Source organism: Amblyomma americanum, chromosome 3 (assembly GCF_052857255.1).
Source record: "Amblyomma americanum isolate KBUSLIRL-KWMA chromosome 3, ASM5285725v1, whole genome shotgun sequence".
Taxonomy (NCBI): Eukaryota; Metazoa; Arthropoda; class Arachnida; order Ixodida; family Ixodidae; genus Amblyomma; species Amblyomma americanum.
The window spans coordinates 187,436,010-187,461,966 of record NC_135499.1 but is presented as its reverse complement, the minus strand read 5'-3'; the positions used below and the strand labels follow the sequence as shown (position 1 = coordinate 187,461,966).

Here is a 25,957-nt window from a genome sequence, read left to right as displayed (position 1 = left end):
CTCCTCAGGCCCTTTACAAACACCCTGCTATGCCCGGCGGTTCTCAAGCACTTTGATTCTTCTTTTGACGGCCCCCATCACCCCTTCCCCTACCCGAGAGGACTGGGAGGCGGCTCTGCTCGGCTGCCAGGAACTATCGGCCCAACAGGCCCTGGTTCGGCGGACCTGCGCAGCGGTCAGGACCAACGGGGTCCCGGAATGAGGGACTCCGCCTTGTATTGTAAGAGGCGAGACCCACTAGGGGCCTCTCCCCGAGCACCTCTCTGTACATATAGATAAATAAATGCTTTTCCCCACCACCGCGTTTCGATGGAGGCGAAACGCAAAGGCGCCCTTGTGCTGAGCGACGTCAGTGCAGGTTAAAGATCCCCAGGTGGTCGAAATTATTCTGGAGCCCACCACTACGGCACCTTTTTCTTCCTTTGTTCTCTTAGTCCCTCCTTTATCCCTTTCCTTACGGCGCGGTTCCGGTGCCCGCCGAGATACGCGAGACAATTACTGCGTCCTTTTCTTTCCTCAAAAACCAATTTTAGTACAGCAGAGCCAGTCACTGACATCTTTTTGACCAAAGGCGCGGTGAGAAGACAGAAAACGCGAAACCAATAGCACTCTTTCACGAATTGTGCGACTAGAAGTGGGGGGAAGGGGAGCAAGCGATGGAAGCCAAAGAGTTTATCTGTGCGAGATGAACAGTTCCGCAAAACTTTTCCATCTCGCTCACGTGACGTCACACCGCGGCATGTTTAGGCATGCAGGCGCAAGGCGTGAAAGAGAAACACGTATACCCTGGTTGCACTGCGGTCCCTTGAAGCCGGGCGCGCAGGAGCAGCTCATAGGGTCCGGCTTGCAGAAGACGTGCAGTCCGCAGCCCCGGCGATCGGAGTCCGGGGAGCCAGGGGTGCAGGGGCGGTCGCACTGTGCGCCCACACGGTTGGGCCCGCACGCTGCGCACGTGACGCGGGAAACGCATTAACTGCGGTCTTCGTGAGCGTGCAGGGAGGGCAACAGTGGTTCTTTGCACGATCATTGTTACGTCCGATTACCCCTGGTCGCTGCACGACGTCTGGATTGACTGATGGCTAGCCATGAATTTTCTCCGTTCTGAGATAACAAGGCCAGGCATAGAGAGAAACCAAGGAATAATCCTTACTAAATAGAGTACCAGGAGATAGTTTCTTTTCCGTCCCTTTTTTTCTTTTATCGCAGGATCACCTTGATTCAACACCAGGCTTAAACGTTTTAACAAAAAAAAAAATAAAAATAAAAGGTTTTTCGCTCTTCTGCAGGAACTAAAACCAATGTCCGTGGCAGAACCATTACATTGCGGCAAAAGGAGTTCGAATAATTTGGCAACAAAACAGAGCGTCTTTTAGACGTGTTGAAACGGGTTGGCGTGGCAAATGGTTAATGCGCCTAGCTACGCACTTACAAAACGTCGCTACTCCCCTTTCATAGACGATAACACTATCAACCCTCTGAGTATGTCATATGTGGCTCGGAAATAACATCTTATGAATGCCTTTTGCGTAACACACTTATCAGTGTCTGTACATGTACCAAAGATTAATAACGAAGCCAATCTGACTCCTGGTTATTCACCGTCGAAACTTGCGGCTGGCCTCTGCTTCGACTAAAACGTCTCTCGCACTTGTCCGCTCCATGTTGGACTGCGCATGCTCAATCTGGAACCCTCATCAACCTAACCTTTCCGTTCAAAATCGCCCAGCGCGATTGATTTTTCGGACTGCTTTTATTACTCCAGCGTCACCGCACTTCAATCACAGGCACAGCTTACTGGTTTCACCTCGAGACGCTGTATATTTCGCCGCACGCAGCACTAGTTTCAGTCATCTTGCCAGCTCACCCGCCAAGCCAAAGCCGTCTACCCTGCCCCAGCACACACTACAGCTCAAAGTTCGCTCATCATTCGTGAAAACCGCTTAGATGGAACAATCTGCCAGTCGTCGCTGCGCACCACTCCCGCCCACTTCAGCTCAAGGCTGCCACCGAATCTCTCTTCATTTGAACAATCAGCATACAATACTCCTTTCCTGGGTCTTTTGAGGTACTGATAATACAAAAATGAATTGAAAAGATTGATTGGTACGTTGGAATGGGGGGAGGCCTCCTTGATACGTTTCCAAAAGAAGAAAATTCCCGTAGATAAAATTTTGTCAAAAGATTACTTCCCAGAAAAGTTTATTTACCGGAGAGGCGCTCTCGAAAGTAGCGTCTTCCTGATTGGTTGGCAAAGAGCGGTAGGTGTGCCAGTTGGGTGAAGCGGGGCCCATAGGAACGCGCTGGCCCTTGGGCGTCCGGAATGAAGTCTCTCGGTACGACGTATGAGAAGCCTCCCATGCCTCACACGCAGACAACGGATTGTAACGTCATCTCTATGGAAAACTGAGGAAATTATCTAGTTTCCATTCAGAAACTCGAGAAATAAGGTAAAAAGCCTACCCTGAAAGCGAGTGACGCAGCCCCCCGCCGCGGTGGCTCAGTGTTTAGGGCGCTCGACTACTGATCCGGAGTTCCCGGGTTCGAACCCGACCGCGGCGGCTGCGTTTTTATGGAGGAAAAACGCTAAGGCGCCCGTGTGCTGTGCGATGTCAGTGCACGTTAAAGATCCCCAGGTGGTCGAAATTATTCTGGAGCCCTCCACTACGGACCTATTTGTTCTTCTCTTCTTTCACTCCCTCCTTTATCCCTTCCCTTATGGCACGGTTCAGGTGTCCAACGATATATGAGACAGATACTGCGCCATTTCCTTTCCACCAAAAACCAATTATTATTATTATTAGCTCACCGAACGAAGTGATCGCAGAGGCTCTCACGATTATCCGGAGAAGAAAAGAGGCAGCACTTTTCCGCGAAATGCTAGGAAGCGTGAACATCGCATTTGGCTAATTAGGCGTGATATAGTGGTGTCAGCTGCAGAAATATGAAGCTATATGAAATACGAAGAGATATGAGCTGCAGTTACAAAGTCTTTGAACTATTAGTGGGGGTTGCTAAATTAAAGAGAACGAAGCTGTGCACGCAACTCAAATCCCTCGCTTTTCTCACTTCCCCACTTGTCAGTTTCTTACTTCGTTTAACGTACTTCTCGCCAGTAAACATCTGGCATCCGACTTCGGAATTGATACAGCGCCGTCTGGGCCGTCTGTTTCGATATAATTACTTATTTATGCGTCCGAATATACGTTTTCTACCAAATCCAATAGCCGAGCCAAAAAAAAAAAGCCGTGATTTTCGGGCATTTCTGTAGTGGATCAACGAACTAAGCGCCAGTTTTGCGACTCGGTAATTAACCTCCAAACGTGGATAAAAAAAACAGCCAAATCTGGCAAGGCTAAACATAGCTGCGGTGGCCATGTTTAGCGTAGCCCAGTGGGTGTCGTGCACTCACGGGTGTCGCAGTTGGGTCCAGCGAATCCCGCGGGGCAGACGCACACCCCCCAGGTGTCGTGGCACATGCCCCCGTTGCGGCACGGAGGACAGTCCTCGCTGCACGTGGGGCCAAACTTGCCACGGGGACAGCCTGCGCATGCGCACCCACCGTGCGGGTGCGTGACTAAGTTGGATGATGATGATGATGAGGATGATGATGATGCAAAACGTTTATTTAAGGCCACAATGACTGAGATTAGGGGAAGGCTGATCGGGTCCCTAGTCCGGGGCACCGTTGGTAAAAACCGCTGCCCGTGCTCTGGCGACGAGGGCTCGTGGTTCCTCGAGGTCCGAGCTGGACAGGGCCGCCTCCCACGTTGGCTGGTTTATTATATCAATACTGCTGTTTTCCTGACAAGCCCATACCATATGGTATAAGTTTGCCTTCTGGCCACAAAATTTGCACTGTGCCGAAAAGGACTCGGGCTCAATGGCGTGAAGCGTAGCTGCATTATTAAACGACATTGTTTGTAGCCTTCGAAGGTGACATTCTTCTGATTTACTAAGACCCTTAGTGGGCCTCGGGAGTGTCTGCCTTTCAACGCGCAAATGCTGTAATATCTCTGAATATGTTGTTAAAGGAGAGGGGGAGCCTGAATCAGTAAGGAAGGACGTAGAGGGATTCCAGGGAAGAAAAACTCGGGCCGAAGCGTGTGCGCGCTCGTTTCCTTCAACTCCCTGGCGACCTGGTACCCATATTAGCTCCTTCCGTGCAGCTGAAGTCCTACATCGACTCAGAATTTTGCAGGCTAGCGGCGTGATTCTGCCACGCATATAGTTTCTATAAGCCGCCTAGCTGGGAACCTGTATCTATGTATTTCGATGCGGAGTGCGTTGCGGGTAGGGCTATCGCTACTTCCTTAATTGCTTGAGTATCCCCGTTACGAACTACAAGCCCGTCCACGACCCGCATTTGGTGTACCACTGAGATTGTTGATATCCCCTCTACAGGACCCGCAGCGTCCACGAAGAAGGCTCCTTCTTCTCTTGAGTAGCACTTGTCATCGTCATGCTATAGACGAGTGGCGAGGAGCAAGATGACTAAGTTGGATCAAATGTTTCCCTCAACGTGTGTTCATCCGTTGGCTTTCAGTCAGCCCTCCACTCCATGACTCCAAGGTGCTTTGTGTTTAGGGAACGAAATGACTGTCGAATGGGAGCATGCGCATGCTGTTGCTGAGGGTAAAGGTCGATTACGACAGTGAAAGCATACATCTCGCTGACTGTCGGTTAGGCCTTGGAAAAAAAAAAAACGGGTAGCGTTCGTTGTGCGCTCAGAAAGATTAGCGAATACTACGAAACAGGCACTGTCGCGATGGAAATAAACGCGAACAACGCGGCGCTCTTCTGCTGGAATTTTTTTTTTTCATCGCACTTTTACCTGGGTGGTAAGAAAATGCGTTAGAGTCGTCCTGTAATGCATCACGGACGACTGTAATGTCTTTTTGCTGCCACCGAAGTAAAATCGTGACGAAAAGAAATGCGAACACAAATGCGCTTAGGCTCCGCTCTGTTCACGTTTCTTTCCATCGCGATAGTATATAATGCTATGCCTCAGTTTACGCTGTTGGCCTGAAGAGTAGCAGCAAAAGTTTGAACAGATATTACATCATTCAAATGAACACTACACATGCGAAGATACCTTGCTAGAATGCATACAATTTTTATATGTACAAAATTCCAAAGCAGTGGCACTCTAGTTCACCGGCACCAAGCAAAAAACTCTTAGAGGCATGTTACTTCTTTGGTGCGCACCACAGTGTTCATATTTTAGTTTCGTCCACTCGATCCTCCTTAACGTGAAAATATTAATGTGAGACGCAAGGCTTCCGACTCCGATAGAGCAGCGAACAAGTTATGCATAAAGTGCCTGCACTCTATTCGGCACTGTAGGCATCCCAGGTGGTGAATAGTCGCTTACAAATATCTTTCAAAAGCATGACGCATATCTAATGGTCGTGTCTTGACAGCGCTTTCCTACGAAACTACACTGGGGACCATGCAGCGAGGGACGCAGAGGTAAACGATAACGGTAGCATCAAGAGGCAGCAAGAGAGCAGCATGGTTGACTGAGGTGTCCTTTCTGGAATCGAGACATGGACAGGGCATGCAATGCAAAGAGAAGATAACCGATGGTCGCTTAGGGTAAAGAGGTGGATTCTCAAGGAACGCCAACGCAGCAAGGGTGGTGAGATGAGATTAAAAATTGGCGGGGACAGGGTATAGCAGCAGCGGGCGCAGGGCAGGGTTAATTGAGGGCAGTGCACGTCATGATGATTGTGGTCACGATGGTGAAGGCCCTGCCGCACGCACGCAAATGCCGCTTCTGGTGACCAGTGGAGAATCGTGCGTACCATTGGGCATTGCGCAGTGCTGTGCAGGCACATCGAGCGGCGTTTTGAGCTGCAGCCAGGTGAGGGACCTACCGGCCACGACGAGCCGGATCCAAGCGTGAAGCCGGGCGTCCCTCTGGCCTCGGTAGTGGCACTCGTAGACCCCGGCGTCGGCGGCCTCCACGTTCACTATGGTCACGGTCTCGGTGCCCTCGTAGTCGGGCAGCTCGAGCCCTTCCAGCCGCCACACAAGGGGCTCAGGACGGTGCACGCGCTTGGTGACGCTCAGGTGCACCGTTTCGCCCACGTGCGCCACGACGTACGCCTGCGACAACACGTCACTGTCGGATCAAGAGGTGGTGCTCGCTCGAAACGAGGGGCAACAGCTTGCGACTTTGCTCTTATGCACTGGCGGGCGTGGCTAATGGCCTCAGAGGCTCACGTCGGAGCAGAAGAGTTTGAGCACTGAATGTGGGCAGGTGGAGCCGACCAAACTTTAGCACATTTCTGAAATGGTTTTTATGAATGTGGCAGCTCTGCCAGGCACAGAATCGCCCGAACACAATTCGTCACCAGTCTTTATGCAATGAATAAAATAAAACAATGAATCACAACGGTTGGACCGAGGTTCGAACAGGTGATCTCTCAAGTAATTAGTGCCTTATCAGCTCCGAGATAAAGGGGCGCCTTTTACCCCATCTTCATGTATGCTGCTCTATACTGCTGAGCTAATTGGGACCGCATGCCATGACAATGCAACGAGAGCTGGTTGCTTTTCGTCGTAGTGACCACTGAGCTCAAGAAAGCGCAGCACATGCTTTTACGAATGAAGCAAGCGGCTTTAATTATGAACCTCAGCGTTAAGAAACAACTGAACTCGAAGTACTTCAGCGATAGCAAACTATGGTCGAGCAGGACACACGCAAGGCAGAGCTCGGATAGCGCTCTGACTTGGGCGTTAATTGGTAGTAATCAGTAATCGGGTAATAAGTTAATTAGTAGAGCACCGGACGCGAAATTCGGAGGTCGTGGGTTCAGATCCCACTGGCGGCACGTGGTTGTATTTTCGTCAGGTTTCTAATCATTTATGTTTAAAAAAATTACCCTATTATTCTCCCGTTAATTAAAACCAGAAATTAAAATAAAGCCATGCCTTTATGCTTCTTTGATTCGGTGACTGTTGGCTTCCGTCAGATAACAGTAAGCGCTTTTTCCAGCATCAGATGTGGCGACGACAGCGCCATATTCAGTGTAGTGACAGTCTGCCTTTTCAAAGCATTTCAAGAGATGATGAAAAAGCAAGTGTAAGCCACGCAAGAAGCAGTGATTAGTTACAAGAGAAAAAAATGGAGGCCTCTGAAGTTCATTTCAGCAAAAATAGCCCCATGTGTTGCGCTCAGTACTATTCATAATGACAAGTGTCCACTCCAGGCGACGTCGGCGGACCACTTGGAGGTTTTAGTACAGCACGGCGCAGCGACCGTCTCTGCCTGACTTTCTTTGACAATTTAAAATACAAATTCCAACCGAAACCGCGAGCTCTGCCCTCCCTCGTCAAAGGGAAGCGTGTACAAGGATATGCCAGTATCTTTATACACGTTTCCGGCCCTGCACTGTCCCTCTGAGCAAATGACGAGACATAAGCCTGGTCTGTTTTGTTCAGCATATGACACGGCGTGACAGCCCAAAGACGACTGACTCAGCCAAAGACCTTCACTGCGTCAGACCTCATGTAACAGCGCAGCTGTGTGAACTTTATTCCCTGCGTTGGTTGCCCGTTAGTTGTTATCAATGCGATAGCACTTAGTCTGTCGTTTCACAAAAATTACCGGCTTCTCCGCAACAAAATTATCTTATTAGTCAATTCCCTGTTGACTTCATGTGTCACATGACACCAGTTGGCGAATCAGAGAGCACCACGAAATTTGAAATTCCTCATTGAAGTCCTTGACTGTTGGAGACAGGTCACGTGAGCTTGTGACGTCATCACAACTGGCCGACCGTTGCCAAAATAAAGGCAGCTGTCACCTGCCAACAGTGGCGCTGCGCGTGAGCCTCACCGGAGCTCGGGAAGAGCTCCCTGGGTGTCACAAGCACCAGCAATGGCTGTGTTTGAAACAGCCACCTGCCGGCCCAGTGGGGCATCGCTTAAACCAGTGGGGGCTTGAGGACTCCCCGCGATCTGTGAATACGACTGAGAGGGACCATGCAGAGAGCACCGCCAAATTTCCAATTCCGAAGCCCCCCGCCCCCCGCCTTCCCCAAATGTTGGAAGTTGGGCCGCTTCGAAAATGGAGGTGAATTAGTGGGTTGGATTAGCGAAATCCTGTTTTATAATTAGATGATAGTTACCTGTACACTCTAGAAGATGACTCATGCATACCATATAAGGGAAATGGAACTGGTTCCAATCGGACTTCTGGCCGGAAAATCGCAAGAACATTACATTCATTAATCACAGAAAACAAGAGAAGATTAGACTAAATGCTATCGCATTTTCTTCTTTACAAATGTGGTTAAGGAGGCCCCCGAAGTTTTTTTTTTTCATTTGAGACATACAAGAAATCAATTATTACAACACTTCAGCTCTCTGCTGGACTCACAGTTAACAAAGTTAGGAGCGCCGATTAGTCCGGAATTTGTTGGATAGCTGATTGTCAAGTCATTTGTGGTAATGAACAGCTCAGGGATGCTCAAACCGTGTAAAAATAAACGTAGCCCAGGACTCCGCAAGTAGCTGACTGCACAGTTCTTACGGGAGCCTTTGTCTGTTAGCCTCTAGAAAGTGGTCAAATTAGACACACCGGTATTTCGATGCTGCGCTCGACAAATGGTGTCGTTGCTTTAGTTGCCGACGCCGTGTTAGGCTTCGGCCATTCCGGACCGACCAAGTCGATGAATGGATTATCCGACGCCGTTCATTGAATACAAGCGAGAACTTATAAACAGCCGAACAGGATCACGAGACGTGCATGAAGTCATTGTTACCTAATCTCGTATACTATATAACTAGGGACCCTCGTTTTCTGGTTTTATTTTTATCAGCATTCCGGGGCTGAAAACCGGGCGATATATTTTGAGCTCAATTTCGGGAGGAAATCGGGCTATTCGGGGAAAAAAACTCCGTAATTCGGCTTTTCTTGGGTCATTTTTTTTTTCGTAAAGGACAGTTTACTATAGCAGCTCGTGCTTCTGCTAAATATAAAATGAGCTATTTTTGCACATTATTTCATGAACAAGCTCCGTTAAAAAATTATTTACTAATCAAGATTTTTCTTTCCTAATCTATTTAAAATATTTCGTCGCATACGTTGTTACCGGCCTCATACGGAGCCTTCTCGCATCTGAGCAAGACCGACCAGCCTTGATTTGTGCAATGCGAAAGCATTCAACATCACAGCGACGATTTTAGACGCGCAAAGCCCATGGTCGGGATGTCGGTAGAGCGGGTACTGCTTGTCTTGTTGGTAGCCACGTTATGGCCCCTCGCTTCTAACTCGCCCTTTCCGAACTTGTCCTCAAGTTCGCTCGTTTCATGAAAATTACGTTAAAAGAGGTTTAGGATCCCTTGTTAACCGAAGATGCCCCTCTTGAATAAGCACCATATATGCACAAATTAACTTGCGCAGTCTCCAGCTTTGTGAACAGGAAAACCGACAGCGTCTACTATGAGGTTCATTTTCAGGGAGAAATCGAGTTTAACCCGAATTTTAATAAATGCGCTCGGGGTGCAAGTACAACTCGCCGAGTAAATCCTACCTGCAGGGGCTCCACCTGTGCGTCAGCCGTGGGCGGCAGCTTGAGCGTGGCCACCGCGGAGGGGATTCCCCCGGACGCCAGGCGGCAGGAGAAGAGACCCGCGCGCGACAGACCCGCGCTGCCCGGCAGGATGAGGATGTGCGCCGCGGAGCCCTGCAGCAGCCGCTGCGAGGCCCGCGGGAGGCCGCCCGGCCGCTCGAAGCCGATGCTGGCCGGCGGGTGCTGCTCGCTCCAGCAGCGCATCATCGAGCGGGCGCGGTTGCGCAGGTGGCCGAACGTGCTCTGCAGCGTCAGGTTGGCGTCGAACTGGGCTGCGGAGATAGCATAGGGCTGCTTGGAGGCCGCGAGCTCGCGTCTCAAAAACCGCACCGCTGATTGAGCTGTCTCGCGCTACCTTTGTGGCTACCCAAGAGTCGTTTGGAAGTTTGATTGACGCAAAAGCTATGTGTGCTGGTCTGGTCGTTGTCGCATATGCCTCTCCGCCCGAATAAAAAAAAAAGAAGCAGCATGGGGTGCTTGCTGCACTTAAGATCGCAGGTTTGCAAATGGCGCGATTAATGGGGCATGAACGGTCTGAGGACGGACGTTATTTGAAAAACTCGCGACATCGCTGTGATGCCGAAGCTGCACCGCTGTTGCCAATGCTCGCGCAGTCTCACTGAAGAAAGAATGGCAGTGACAATCATCGCTGGAATTTTACACGTGCCACGTACGTTCAGAAGGTATAGGATTACAGGCACGTCTATACCTTGAGGCCTCATTTTGGCATGCTATGGGTTTGAATCAACTTGAAATTCATGATGGCAATAGAAAGGGCGCTTTTTCCAGAGTGATACGAAGGATTGGAATGGGCGGCTTTGACCACACATGCAGACTGGAGCGCTTCTTGCAACAACTATCTCTGCCGACTTGACACCAACCATGCGTTTAAAAGGTTAGGCGAACATCTGCGACATTACGAGGCTTGGTTTTTGGGATGAAGAATCGTGCCTTTCGCGCATGCACGTGTTGTGCGAGGCTAACAAGTATGTAATGTACACGATTCCCGTGTGATCCCATTTGTAAGGCAAAGATGATCGGTCGAAAATTAGCCGCAATTGCGCTTCAGCATGGCTTTGACGCTGTGACAAAGGGGGTTTGTGTTTTTCAAGAACACAGTGGTCATCACTGGCGCGGTTTGCATGGGTTCAGCTTCTCGAAGATGGGAGCGAGAAAGCGCGGTGAATCTCGCGACGCCCGGAATCTGTTTTTAAACATGGTAGAATTGTTTTTATTTTTCCCTGCGTAGCCACTTTGGGTCAGGACACCTGTTTAAATATTATTGCTCCTCCTCATTTGCGGCATACGTCACATGCCCGTCCCCTCTGAAGACAGCATACGTTGGTGCCCTACCGTTATATCAGAATCTTGCAAAACAAAAATGTGTTTCGTGTTGTGCCCATTCATATGACCCTCATTATCCCTGATCAGCTGGACACATTTATGCCATCACGTTTGCCTACGGTTGTTTGCTCAAACTCAATCGCCTCAGACTCATTCCTGATTACGAATGGTGGACAAAAATGTTATATATTACAGGGCAATGGTTCAAAGCCTGCCACTTTTATTATGAAAGAAAATCAGCAGTTCAGTTTCAGATGAGGTAGCGTGGTCATTAAATCACGTCTTTTTCTTACATCTTGTGTGGTGCCACGGGCGTACACTGCGGGACTCATGCTCACGCCAAAAGAAAAAAAGTCGACGTCATCGCAGTCTGTTTCCGAAAACAGTCTGCAGCGGCGATACATGTATTTATTTTCGGTCTTTCTTAACTTACGTAAGGTCTATATACAAAACAAAAAAACTACCTGGGCAATTGAGTCTCCTTGCGTGCTATGAATGCGAAAGCCTTGTGCACTGCTGCTGTTTCCGTTGATGCGTTTCTGGTTGATTATCTCTGTGGTACTCTCTGCGTTTGTGTAACTTAGTTCGCGTTGGACATCTAACTGCACAACATTCGGAGCTCATATATGAGCTCATATGTGGATATATGCCCACATATGCAAAATTGGTCATTCTCTACTTAGCATTCAAAGATCGCGGTGGGTCCTCATACCACTATCAGCTCAGTAGTTTTAAATTAATCTCGCCTGCATTTTGGCCTGCACCTGTGTATATGCGGCATATTTTTTCTCGTATCTTTGTATGCTCTTTTCACTTTTGCGTTTTCACAATCGCTCATATCGTTCCACGGGTTGGGTTGGTTTTAGTCGTTTTTATTGTTTCTCGGTTTTAGTGGTCTTATGTGATATCGTCAGTTTTACCCTGGCCTGTCTATACCCCCCCGGTCGGTTTTAGCCTTTATGTTGCCTTTTGCAAGCTTCGTTCACCATCACCGTTGCTTTTTCGTTTTGTGCCCTTCTTTTATTTTCCCCTCAGGTTTACGCCGTATTTCCATCTTTCATGAATTGCTCACTTCTGCATTCCAGCCTTATCAGTTTTAGTCACGTGAGTGCCTTTTTTTAACACGCGACATTTTTTAGGTGTCCCATTATCACACTTTGACGCGACTGCAACTGAAGGCGGCACCAGCGGCGCAACTAAAGAAGAAGGATGGAAGATAAAACATTTGTATAAGTACTTCCTTTCTGAAGTAAAATTCAATTGCAAGTCTAGCGTGTGTCATGTCTACCTACCTTCTGTGTGCGCTTTCTTTGTGCGCTAGTCACTATGTCGGATTCCAGTCTGTGAGGAGTTGAGTGGGGGGAGCAAAGATTTTGGTTTCGCGCATAAAGGTAGTGTTAATGATAAAGCGGTTGACGACGAGGTTACCTCCTACGACCCCGTGCGACTCGACCGTGGGCTTGCTCATATAAGGTCCGGAATGGTGTCCTTGATAACACGTGTGCCGATTATTGTGGATGTGGTTGGGTCTATTAAGAGTCCCTGACTATAATCAGTCATGGTGGCAGAGACAAGGTTGCCTTTAGGAAGGTTGGAAGGGTAACCCTATAGTGTGTGGCGGCCGTTAAAGTCTCCAGTGACGAGGAGCTGTGACCTGCGAAAGGAGCGCCGAATGCCTTGGATGGTTTTACCATTGTCTTTGGGGAGGCTGTAAAAGTTGAGGATAGTGATGCCACGTCCTTGTGTCGGGAAGGTGAGTTCGATAGCCGAAATCTGCGTACCTTTAGTCGGGGCATGCGTAGGAGTGCGGTCGATAAACGCTAAGGTTTTGAGGGAGAGGATGACTGTGCGAGGTATGGAATTGAGCTGCTCATAGCTAACCTTTAATGTTGTTGGCAATTCCTGTTTCTTGTAGGGCAGTGATGTGAGGAGAGTGTGGGGTTTGCGCCATGCAGAGGTTGAGTTGAGCTTCTTTTCGGCGTATGCTTCGGCAGTTCCATTGGCAAACCATACGGTGTCTGGTTGCGCCCTTTGGTTGAGAGGTGGTGTGGTTCCGGCGTCTATGTACTCGTGGTCTAGTTCTCGGGTCCATATTGTGAGGGTGATGGAGCTGATTGGCCAGGGTTGCTTGGGTGTGGGTGGTGGAGGGTGATGCGGTGATTTGAGCAATACGCTGCTTGAGGAGAAGGTCGTGGTAGGTCAGGTAAAATAGGTAGTCAGTGGCGGATTCCTGTTTTCAATGCGTCCGTTCACCATGATCTCTACCCTGTCCACCACAGTTTGCAAAAGTTGCGATTGTTCCTGGAGAAGCTCTTGTTTCATACTGGCGAGTTGTTCAGCGGCGACAATTGCAATCATGCGAGTGCGTTCAGCACGGAACTTTTGTATCTGAATCTATTGCCGGATTGCTTGGCGAGCGGTGGATAAGGTCTATGAGGGTGGAGTTGAGCCCGTGGGTTGGGAATTAAAGGGGTCTTTGGGGTGGGATTGAGAGAGATTAGCGGGAGTGGGGGGAGCCGCTCGTGAGAGTGTCTCACCTGAGGAAGCAGCGGCCCGGAAGGTTGAGGACAGTGACTCGGTAAGCATATCGGAAACGGACCAGTCTGGCTTCTCGCTGTTCGGCCGCATGTTTGGCGTTCCCTGTCGATGGGATTCCCGCCGAGTTACATCCGCAGGAAGATCGGATTCAGCCGGACGTTTGCGCTGAAGTGAAGACACCAACGGCCCAGCCGCCGCCGCACAGTCGATGGGCAGTCTGAGGAGCGAGCGCTGCAAAGCAGCTGTTTATCCCCTCTGAAGCAGGCTACGCGTTGAGCGGCGTGACGTCACTGACAGGTTTAGCCGGCGGCAAGACGGAGGAGCGAGCGCCGCGGCGCACTTGGCGGCGCAGTTGTGGAGTCACGTGATAGCGAGGCGTGACGCCACTACCATCTGCCAGGCTCGTGCTGACCCGGCTCAATGCCGTTTAATCGGAGATACATGACCTTGGAAACTTGGCGTAGTAGAGCTTACGCTCTAATAACTAGAAGAATAAGAATGTGGGGGAGCGCATTTGACAGGTCCATGAATGGCAGTTTACTAATCTCCCTCAAGAGAAAAGTACATAACAGCTGCATGTCACCGGTACCCACCTATGAGGCAGAAACTTGGAGGCTAACGAAACGTGTGGAAAGGTGGAACTTTTAAAAGACGGGAAGGAAGAGGGCAGAGTGGGTCAGGGAAAAAATTAAAAAATTGGTTCTTGGGGTGAAAGGAAATGGCGCAGTATCTGTCTCATATATCGTTGGACACCTGAACCGCGCCGTAAGGGAAGGGATAAAGGAGAGAGTGAAAGAAGAAAGGAGGAGAGGTGTCGTAGTGGAGCGCTTCGGGATAATTTCGACCACCTGGGGATCTTTAACGTGCACTGACATCGCACAGCACACGGGCGCCTTAGCGTTTTTCCTCCATAAAAACGCAGCCGCCGCGGTCGGGTTCGAACCCGGGAACTCCGGATCAGTAGTCGAGCGCCCTAACCACTGAGCCACCGCGGCGGGGCTGTGGGTCAGGGAACAAACGCGGATTAAGGACATCCTAGTCAAAATCTGCAGAGGAATAAATGGGCTTGGGCAGGGCACTAATGCGAAGGCAAAGTAACCGATGGTCCTTAACGGTAACGGAGCGGATTGCAAGGGAAGGGAAGCGTAGCAGGGGGCTGCAGAAAGTTAGGTGGGCGGATGAGACTAAGAAGTCTGCGGGAATAAGGTGGCCGCGGCTGGCACAGGACAGGATTAATTGAAGAGATATGGCAGAGGCCTTTGTCCTGTAGTAGGCGCAGTCAAGCTGATGATGATGGTGACGTAAAAAAAGACTGACCGAGTGAAGGCCGATTCAGAAGAGGCGACCTAAGAAAAGCGTGTCGCCTGGTTTGTACGCACAATGTTCTGTCGCATCATGGAAGATGGCCTCCTCAAAGGGCAAAATGCTTGGGGACGAGGTGTCTCATTGCGGGTGGACCCCTCAAAAGCGAAGAAAGGAGGAGGGCACAAAAAGCGCAAACGCACCGTTTAAGGAACGCGCAGGTGGGTGCACACCTTTGCCGGCACGAACTTTATTAACAAACTGATTACTGATGTTGTACAGTCGCGAAGAAAATAATACGGACCACGCTCCAGCGGCAAAAATTTTTTGACCCATTAAGTAGAAAACATTCCTTGTTGTTTAACACAGACATGCAAGTAATGCAACCTTGTGTCGCTTGCGCGTAAAGGCGGCCCAACTTTCCGTTTTCGTTTCATAGCTCGAAGGAAAAACTGGAACGGCGGAGCGTGGCCCACATTTGTCTGTGCTACGAGTCGCGCTGCGACGCGCACTGCAGTGGAGGGCTCCGGACTGAGTTCTGGCGCTCTTTACCGTGCACCGAAATCTTGGTAACCTGGTGGTGCTGTATTTCGCCTCCACTAAATGGCGGCCGGAATCGAAACCGCGAGCACGTGACCAGCGGTCCAACGCCTGAGCTTCCTGCACCCCCGTGTTCATGCAAGTCGCTACAGGAAGCCAGAAATCAGACACGCTCTTTTGTTCCGAAAATAGCTTCGAAATGTCAGCGAAAACTGTACGGCGGTACGTGACAAACCGACGTCAGGGGCGGCTTGCAACGTTATGCGAAACGCTGTATGGTGAATGGCGCAATAACAATGTACTCGTCAAGTTTGGGCTTGTGTGTGGTGCCGAAGTGCAAAGCGAACCTTTCCGCTGCAAAAGCCGTGTTTTACAACTGTTAACAATGTCATGAGTGCTACCGACTTCCATCACTGCAGGGGGATAATTGAAGGAAGGTCACAGACGTGATTGAAACCGCGTGTATTACTAACAGCGTTGTCACGTAGCAACCGATGAAGCGGACCGAAATATTCGCTGCGCCTGACCGGTAGTCGGATTCTAACTGGGGCTTGCGAATGCTTTGCCGCAGTGGTAACAGTCGCTGTAGTAAAACTCGCTGCCATTCAAGCCACAGTAAGTAGTCCTCGTTATTGTCTTTACTGCATGCGCTTTATCCTATAGGCCTCATGATTTTTGTCGTCGAACTCATTTTAATTGTTTTGCTTGCAGTCAGGTCCTCGAAAGCAAAAATGCAACAACCCCGAAAGTTTTCCCCAGAGAAAGCTGCGTGGAGACTTCGATGTGTGCACCGATTTCGTTACTGTGTCGCGCATACGTCGTCAGTCGGCTATCGATGGATGCGAACGCCAAACTCTTCCCGCCGTTCTTGAATCGCAACGTATACGCCCTTAACCTAGAAGGCTGCAGTTCAATTTTCTCTCTAGTGATTTTTTTAACCGCTTGTCAGAACTGCGGAGCTTAGAAGTCGAGAATGGCCGCCTCCAGCAGGGTGGCACGCTGCCGAAAATCAGGCGGATCTCGTGATTTAGCTGCGTTCATGGTTCCTTTAACCGATCTTGACGTCGACCTAGCTAGCGGTGAATCTGAGAATGCGGACTCATTATCCGACTTTACTTCAGAAGGCGAACAAGACCCGAGGTATTAGCCCGGAACATCGGTGCCCTCGCCTTGGTTAGTTTCATATTTGGGCCAGTCTTACTGGACTCCGCGCCCTTTTTGAAAATGGTATTGAGGATCCCGATGTTATTTGCCTCATTTGTAGGGTTTCCGCACCATTTGGGCAGGAAAAAATTGCGCTTACGCTGAAAAGGGTTTGCTTGTCTGTTTCGCCTAATGGCGTGCCGCACTATCGAGTCTGAAGTGATCGTTTTCTAGCCGAGAAACTGTACGAGCTAGAACTTTGTTTCTTTCAAAAGCATTTGCTATTGGATAGACAGACATTTTGTATATCATAAAGTTTCCTTAAAATTTTTTCCTTTTTTAATACAAGCATGTGTTCGAAATGTCTGTTCAAATTTTATCTCAGGGCGCCTTAGCGTTTCGATGGAGGCGAAACGCTAAGGCGTCCGTGTGCTGTGAAATGTCAGTGCACGTTAAAGATCCCGAAGGGGTCTAAATTATTCCGGAGCCCCCAACTACGGCACCTATTTCTTCACTGACATCGCACAGCACACGGGCGCCTTAGCGTTTTTCCTCCATAAAAACGCAGCCGCCGCGGTCGGGTTCGAACCCGGGAACTCCGGGCGCTCGGCTACTGATCCGGAGTTCCCGGGTTCGAACCCGACCGCGGCGGCTGCGTTTTTATGGAGGAAAAACGCTAAGGCGCCCGTCTGCTGTGCGATGTCAGTTCACGTTAAAGATCCCCAGGTGGTCGAAATTATTCCGGAGCCCTCCACTACGGCACCTCTTCTTCCTTTCTTCTTTCACTCCCTCCTTTATCCCTTCCTTGACGGTGCGGTTCAGGTGTCCAGCGATATATGAGACAGATACTGCGCCATTTCCTTTTCCCCAAAACCAATTATTATTATTATTATTATTATTATTATTATTATTATTATTATTATTATTATTATTATTATTATTATTATTATTATTATTATTATTATTATTATTATTATTATTATTCTCTCAGTCCCTCCTTTCATCCTTCCCTTACGGCGCGGTTCAGGTGCCCAAGGATATGTGAGACAGATACTGCGCCATTTCCCTTCCCCAAAAACCAATTTTCAAATTTTTCCTCGATGTCGCAAATACAACTTGATAATAAAACATGAAGCCCTTTAACGAAGCTTACGTCATTAAACGTGCGTTTTAATTAGCTTCACTTTGATGTGTTGCATTAAATTTTAACCTCATAATTCTTGCCCCCCCCCCCCCCCCTTAAAAAAGAGTGAAAAAAGTAACGGAAGCAACAAAATACGGTCATTTTTATCATGGTAGGGACCAATTTCTAGGTGAGAGTTTTCGCCCGCTTTCATTTTTAAACTGATAACGCACTCCGATTGGCGCTCCCGCAGGGACAACTAACCGCACCGTTCCCCTTTCCCACATCAAGGAACGCGCGCCCATCCGTGATCGTGCAACAGATCCACTTGCAATCGATGCCGATGTGTCACGTATTAACAACCCACGTTGGTGCGCAGCCTGCACATTTTGACCGCACACATGCGTTAGAAAAGGTGGCGAGTGTAGATTCTGCGTGCGCACGCATTTCTGCGTAAGGCAATGAGCGTCAGATTTCCTGCGTCGCTTGTTTTCTACTTCGGCGTCTCACTTCCGCCCGTTGCATCGCAAAAAGGAGGCAGTCGCTATTGAAGTATATTTTACTTACTGCACGACTACATTTGGCTAAGCCCAGCGATATTTATCGACCTTGATGGGATTATCAATGCGCTATTTTTGAAGTTGATTTTAATAATAAAACATTTGCGAAAATACAATTTTTCTTTCATGTTGCATCCTGGTTATCCCATGGAGCACTCATTCTATCTTAATGTGCAGCTGGTTTAGACGACAGAGTAAGAAAACAAATGAAGGAACAAGTGGCAAATGAAGCGTTTAAAGTGCGATTTTTTTCCCCAAAACTATAGGCGAATGGAACTAGCCTCCAACCGATGTCGAAATTTCTCCTAAGTAGTTATTTTACAAGTCTCTATGCTTACTGAAGTCAAGTAGTCTTTTTTTTTTTTTGCGCGTGTGCGTGCGTGAAAGTGTTGTGGCAATTTTTTTTCAAGCATACATTATGTGTTGTTGGTGTTGGCGATGTGCATGATATTTTGCGTTACTTGCGTTATTTTATTGGAGTTTTGGCTTCTTTCTGCCCCCCCCCCCCCCCCCCCCCCCCCCCCGCCCTATAATGCCCATGGGCGCTGTGGGCATTCTGATAAATAAATACATTTTGCCACTCGCAGTACCTGCATACAAGAATAACATGGTCAGAAGGTGATTTTTTTTTTTCCAGCGCACACGGTGGTCCCTGCATAATTTAGACACTTCACTCGAGATTTCACGAGAAAGAACACACGAGGCTGCAATGCGAGCGCGCACAGGGTTCTTTGCCATTCGCGAAGAAAAAAGAAGCGACATATTCACTCACCATCTGACACATGCTGAAGCAAAGTAAGCGACGCGAGCACCACGAGAGCCAGTAGTCGCGAAGCCATGGTGGCGGGTGACTCAGCCAGCGGAGAAAAAAAACGCCGCCGTCAGTTTTGGCGCGCGCGCCGCTTGTCGCATGCGCCGGAAACCCTCACTTCCTCGTGATGTGTTTTTGCTCTTTCCTCGCGAGTTCCGCCGGTCGGCGACGCAGTGATTAGGTGGGTATGGCGCAACCAAAGCAGCCCGGCTGGAGTGACTTTCTTTCTCCGGGATGCACTGGAAGGTGCACAGAACGGAACGACAACGTCCGTTTCCACACTGCCTAACTTGCAGTACCTTACGGGAACAAGCAGTGCGCGGCGCGAGTGAAAGAGGCCGCTCGCTCGCATTCGCGGCAATCCGAGGTATTCATGCGACGTCACAGCCGCCATTTTGTGATGCAGCGCGCAGCCTCCGAGGTGCAAACCGGAGCAGGCTGCGATTGTGGGTGCTTTCGCCGTGCTACATGCATCACAAAATGGCCGCCACTCCCTGGAATACTCCCTGTATCAGACTATTATTGTTTCTTCGGGTCACGTGCTCGTCCAGTACCAGTCGTCGGACCCTGGTGGAAAGCTTGGGGAAAACAATATATATATATATATATATATATATATATTTATATATGCACAGTGAAAAGGTCCACCGTCTGAAACCGTTGGTGAATAAACCTAGATAATCGAACCAGTTGTGACCTTTTCACTGCAAGTTTTCACTGGCCCGTTGAGCAACCCTGACTGCTTCCACACACACACACACACACACACACACACACACACACACACACACACACACACACACACACACACACACATATATATATATATATATATATATATATATATATATATATATATATATATATATATATATATATATATATATATATATATATATATATACATATCTCAGGAGGTAACGTCACAGGAGACAGTATTGAAGCCTAGACAAAAAAAAGAAATAAAAGGTATGAAGTCAGCTCCATGTCACGCTCCCTCAGTTTGGGTGTGCTAGCACTTATAGTAGCGATTCCCCGTATTTAGCCACTGTGTGCTTGTCTGAAGCCTGCTTCTGGAAGGTGGGCAACCTGCCCGGGTTTATATACCTGGCGGGTTGTGATGGCGTCACAAAGTCATGTGACATAGCTGGCAGGTGGCTCACCTTTTGTAAAGTCGCACCATGATAAACACTAGCGTAGCAATGCTTAGTCATGAAAAAATGAGACCTCAACCTCAACTGATGAGGTTGAGGTTGAGGGTGGTCGGCAAATACTTTTTGAGGTTTAGGTGAGGTCCAGATTTTTGACGTCAAATCCCGCCTCTGGTGATAGCACACAGTTAAATGTTACAAATATTTTCACACTTATAATGTTTTTACACTGCGAAATATATTTTTACATATATTGAAGCGTAAGGAGTGCAACAGACACGCGACCTTTCGGCGAGCGGTTACGTTGACGGCAAGGCTTCTTGTCGGCCGGAAATCGGTTTAGTGAGCAGGAACTTGACAAAAGTATCAAGAAAGCGCGAGAAAGCGATCCAGGTAATTAACGTTCTGCACGAGTGGACGACGCCATTATGTGACCCAAGTTGAATACGATAGCATAAACTTCGTATAAACTGAGGGGCGGTCCTTTGTAAAGAGAAACAGCACGTTTACAAAAGAGCGACAAGGATTTTTATCCTTGACCCCTTGGCAGCAGCGACCTGCTCTCCTACTCGTGAACGCTACAAAGTTTCGGTCAAAAGCACGGTGCGACCGTTTCTCACAACCGCTCCCAAGGAGGCCTTCCTCCCTCTTATGTTCGCGGTATACGGTCAGTCACCCCCGGCGGCTGACTAAACGAGGGCTTAAAAAGCAAGCTGCAACTCGCCCGCAGTAGTCACGCATGAACCGAGTAGGTCCTGAAACATCGTGTTTTTAGTTTTTTTTTCTTTTTTTTTCGTTGGCGCTCTATTTTAACGAACTGTTGTGAGGAATGTTTAGTGCGATAGCATTAGAGCTCACGTGAGGAGCAAAATCCGCCGTCCGATATCGCAAAAGTCTCTGATTGGCCGACAGAGGTCACGTAACATAGTGACGGCATCACAATCTGAAAGGTCACGTGACACTGTGACGTCATAACAAACTGCCCGCCGGGTTGTAACCTAATTTATAGCATGGCAACCAAGATAGCATTATAATTCATGTCAAGGGCAAACCGGTGTCGGCCGGTGTCCACGAAATTCGCTTATTGGTCATGTCAGGTATGACATCACAAGATAACATGACCCCATATGAGGTACGATTCAACAAGGTTACGTGACCTCAAAGGAACCAATCACAGGGCCCTACCCAGAGGAGAGAAATGGAAGAAAGGAGGGTAAACTGATCAATCGCACAAAACGCCATCTGTCGAATGTCAAGACTACTATACCTAGCCATGCGGGACAAAATGCTAATAAGAACGTTCCGCGAGGAAGCTAGGAACCAATAGAAAGCACTAGAAGGGACCAATAGAGAGGGGTTTTTCGGTTTTATCTTTCATGTTAATGATTGCAGCAACTTGTTCAGGTTGGGCTTCGGGCTTAACGTTGGCAGTTATGCTAGAGTGAACTCTAGTGCTTTCTTGGACAGCGTCATGGACCGCTGCGCTGGTTACATGTGCGGGTTTGAGATAAAGCCTATTGGCTAAGCTCTCGAGCGCTGAAACCACCCTGAAGGGTGCGTTTTCTTCATTTAGAAGGTTGGTCGTATTGGATGAAGTATTAACTCTGCCACCCTAGTCCTTGTCGCGTTTTTAGCGCTTGAAATTTTTTCTGAATATTTTGCACTGCGAACGCACACTAAAAATTTTCAGATTTTTATGGAGAAAAAGTGCGTTCATTATGGGAATACGCTATTCCTTCTTTAGACCTCTATAAGAGCGCTTGAGAGGGAATAAATTCGAGACATGTGACGCACTACACACCGATACCTTGCAGTGGATAGTACAGCAGCCCCCACCTTTATATACCAAAAGGAATAATGGAACTTCCGTATCGATGGCATTGGTGCCATCTGTGGACACCCAGGGGACTTACTCTGAATAACTGACACAGTACGGCGAGAGTTCTGTCGGGGGCAAAACTGGCACATAAGGCTCGCGGTTGCATGGCTGGCTGCTCGTGTGGCGCCTTTCGGTGTTTCTTTTTACTTTTTCTACTCACAGAGAAGACATTCTTTCAACCTTGAACGACCCTTGAATAGTTGTAAATCAAAGGAAGAACATACGCCCATTCATATCCAAGCAAAATAAAATAGTGCTGCTAAATGGACACATTGGCGTCACCAGTAGCTCTATACAAAGTACCAGTAATTGACTCTACCCCGTACAAATTAAAGAACGAAAAATGCGAAGCCAGTGATCTGGTGCCGGTGACACTGGCCTCAGTGCTTTTTGGCCTGTGCAGCTGGACCCTGTGTGACTCTGCTGCTGACTTCGTGGTCATAAACTGCTGTCAAAGAAAATGATGTCCTGTCAAGCTCAAACAGTTGCTCTTATCTCAGACAGCAGCACGGCCCGCCCAGTTCTGCGGCATAAACTTTACTCGCGCGAGCGTTGCTGCCCTTACCTACGTCAGGAGGAGCAGCTGCGCTGCCGCTGCAACAGCGTCCATTTTCGACGGCTCCCTTCACACCTGACAGTGGCAGTCTGCGAACAGCATTCCTTCCAGAGACTGGATGTTATGTGCTGTTGTTGTTGTTGTTGTTGGCCTTTGGTGGATAGAGAGCGAGAGAGATAAGTTTAATGACAAGAAGGCAGAGAGGTCGTTCTGCGCTAAAAGCCTGCATTTGCCTCTGTTCCTGCTTCGGTCTCGGTGTCTCCTCCGGACTTTCTCTTCACTCCTCCACAGGGAGGCCGTTGCACCTACGTGTTGGCGTTTCGGCCAGGCGTTGTTTTTATTTACGCGGTAGCCATGTTTAATATCTCCTTGTGCTTCAAGCTATGTCTTTAGCTCCCGCGGGTGAGGGTCCGGCACCCTGGTTCGCCAGTCTGCGGCCCAAGATTTTCCCCTGGATTCTTTCGGACGGAATGGCTTCACTGAGATTCCAGTGGCACTTGTACCTATTGGAGAAAGAGTCCCAAAACTAAAAGCTTTAGGAAGAGCTGAACGCTGTTACCAGCCACCACTTAGAAATTTCTGAGGTGCGTCCTTTCGGCAGAAGGGGCATTCCGTGCAGATCTTCGTATGTGCAGTGTGTGTCGGACTTTCTGCATTGCAGATCTTTCGCGTCTTTTCCAGTTAAGCTTTTCGTAGCTGAGCAACTTGCTTGTACCAAAGGCATAATCCGCGGCGTGGACCCATCAGCCTCTCTTCAGGAAATGATTGAGGACTTTCAGGACGCCGGTGTTGGCGTGATATCGGTGTTCCGCTGTACCAGAGACGCTGATGGGCTGATGGCTCTCGCGTGCCGACAGAGTCTGTGATTGCAACGTTTGCAGGGTCTTCGTGCCCTTCTGATCTTAAGTTATGGCCCATAGTGCGCCGCCTCGACCCGCTACATCGTCGACCGCTTTGCAATACAGGAATTGCTGGCGCTTTGTTCTTAGCAGCAAAGTTTGCAAATGAGCGACACGTTGCCGACTTTGCGGAACAGCCATTCCTCAAACCTTTGCACATCTGAAGTGTCCACTTGCAGTCTCTGTCGCGGCGATCATCCGACTGACGATGCTGGCTGTCCAAAACGTTCAGATATGATTCACCACAGGAGATAAGATTCAGCACAGAAGGTGCTCCAGAAATTATGCCTATGCACTATAGACAGGAAAAGGTATTTTTATGCAGGCCTTGCCCTCATCTCTTTCATTTCATTTCTCCATTCTGCCTGCTATCCTTTATTTCCGCTGCCCCAGCTCAGGTGCTTCAGTATCGGTGGCAGATCCCGGGACTAGCAAAAATCTTTTTCTTCCTTTTTATTATTATTAAAAAAAAACCACTTACTACTACTTATTCAGGCCTTGCTATGACATCTGGTTCAGATGTAGAGGCGGTGCTTGAAAAGTCTGTAGTCTCAGCTGTTGAGAGGGCGCTTACAGGCGTAATGGATCGCATGTTGAATACCTTTAGTGAGCTCTCCCAAGCCATTTCTAGTCAATTTGCACCTTTAGCTGTTGGTCATCCTGCACTACCAAATGGATTCTTCCCAGACTCCTATTCCTGCTGCGTCCTCGTTTGTACCGATACATGGTGCCGGGGATACTCGCCCTTCTACCGTTTGATCTTCGGACGCCGAGATGGCGAATTCACCCCAGAAGCGTCGAGCTTGTTCCACTCCGTCGAAGTCTGCCCTTCCAAACAACAAAAGCAAGAAAGGTTACCCTACCACTCCGCACGAGAACAGTGTGTTAAAATCTTGAGAATTAGAACTAACAGAGGAGTCTCTCTGACGCAATGATGAAATTATGCAGAATATCCCACACTGGCTTTAAGGTATATTCCTTGGCGCTGCCCCAAAGGAACCGGAATAGAAAGGGGAGGCACTCGATCAAAAGGAATCTGCAGATCTTTGTAGAGAAGCAAACCACCCATAGGAGAGGAGAAAGCGATCAAGTGGTTCAATTTCGCCACATGTTTCACAAAGGTTCAAGAAAGAGAGAAAGAGAGAGAGATAACTCCGACGAGCGCATATAAAGAGAGAGAGAGAACTCCGATGGGCGCATATAAAGATTTCTACTCAAAAAGCACCACGGTGTCATATCGCTTCCTCTTCATCCTCTTGCCTACATCTTCTTCTTTGTCCGTCTCTTGCAGAAGGGCCAGCAGCTCCACCAGGCGCCGAGTTCTTTGAAAGGCGTGGTCCAGGACCTGAAGATGGCCAAAAAAAATTTCTGGCTCCTTCAGAAGCCCTAGCCACTCGCAGCGCAATAGAAGCTGGCTAGGACGGCCTGTGTGGAGCCGTTGTCGCAGCCTCTGCCCCGGCCATCGGGAGTCGGCGGCGCGAGCATCGGCAGGGGCGACACTGCTCGGCAGGTTCCATCGACTGCCGGGGGCGCGGGGCCTTGCCGGTTGGGCCCCGCTACCAGCAACCAGGCTGCGGCGGCCGCGACCTGCGCCACTAAGCGGTTCTGACGAGCGGGCAGCGACGCGCCTGGCGTACGTCCGCGGGCTGCGTGGCCCGGCCGCCCCTGTGCCCGCCAACCTTCACTGGGCTCCGCAGCAATGTGCCGCCGCTGTTGGTGAGCTGCTGCTGCCGCCTACGCCGGCGGTACACGCCGCTTGCTCAACGTGCGGCAGATTTCCGATTGCGTCACACCGGGACAAGCATCGCGTCGAGTACAGCTCTGACTGCAAAGGGTTCTGGTTTACATATGCAGAAAGAGAACGCTGTGTTAATATCAATGCAACATGCCGCTCAGCCTGGAATGGCGACCTTTCTCCGTGTGTTTTCAGGCATGCATATTGTTTTTGCAACGTTAGCGAGGGAAACGAAGGTGGCGTTCATACATGTAAGGTGTGCAGTCCCCTGCATTGCGTGAGTTCTACTGTGGTTTGACGTGGCGTTGTTTTGCTGTAGAGAGCCTGTGAAGGCCCTTCATGCGGACGACTACCGGTAAAATTTATTTCGCGTAAAACGCTACATGTGCGCTGTCTTCAAAACGATGTAAAACAGCATGCGGCGAAAGGGCCACGGTGGTACCTGTTTAAAGAATTCACTAGAAGGTATTGTGTCAGGGAAGGAAGTCCACTCATCCGCACATCGCAGCAATGAGCCTCGTAGTGCAGTTTATGGCTAAAAAATTTATATATATAAAAACGCAGGTTTTTTTTGCATTCCTAGTGTGCGCCTATCACGCTAAATTAAGTACATATCACGTGCACTGTTCCATGCTTCCGTCTCATCTTAGAGAGTTCTTGTTCAGGAAGTCCTTCTCTCTGTACGAAGCTCGCTGCGCACCTCAGTGGGCCGAACGCTGAGAGGACAAAATTTCCGCTGCCAAATGCAGACGCCAAAGCGCGGCGCTGTCCTTTCCAAGTGTCACATCAACACGC

At 49.1% G+C, this 25,957-nt stretch overlaps 1 protein-coding gene across 1 annotated transcript in view; it reads right to left on the bottom strand.

The window, feature by feature from the left end:
• LOC144125646 (uncharacterized) overlaps window positions 1–19,039 on the bottom strand; it is a 47,455-nt gene extending 28,416 nt beyond the window's left edge. Inside the window, exons 1-5 of the mRNA XM_077659221.1 lie at window positions 18,904–19,039; window positions 9,543–9,853; window positions 5,877–6,108; window positions 3,410–3,541; window positions 786–944 (exon numbers count right to left, since the gene is read on the bottom strand). Coding sequence (XP_077515347.1) covers window positions 786–944; window positions 3,410–3,541; window positions 5,877–6,108; window positions 9,543–9,853; window positions 18,904–18,970 — 901 coding nt within the window. The 5' untranslated portion in view covers window positions 18,971–19,039. The remainder of the gene's footprint in view (window positions 1–785; window positions 945–3,409; window positions 3,542–5,876; window positions 6,109–9,542; window positions 9,854–18,903) is intronic.
• Between the last annotated feature and the right edge of the window lie 6,918 nt (window positions 19,040–25,957).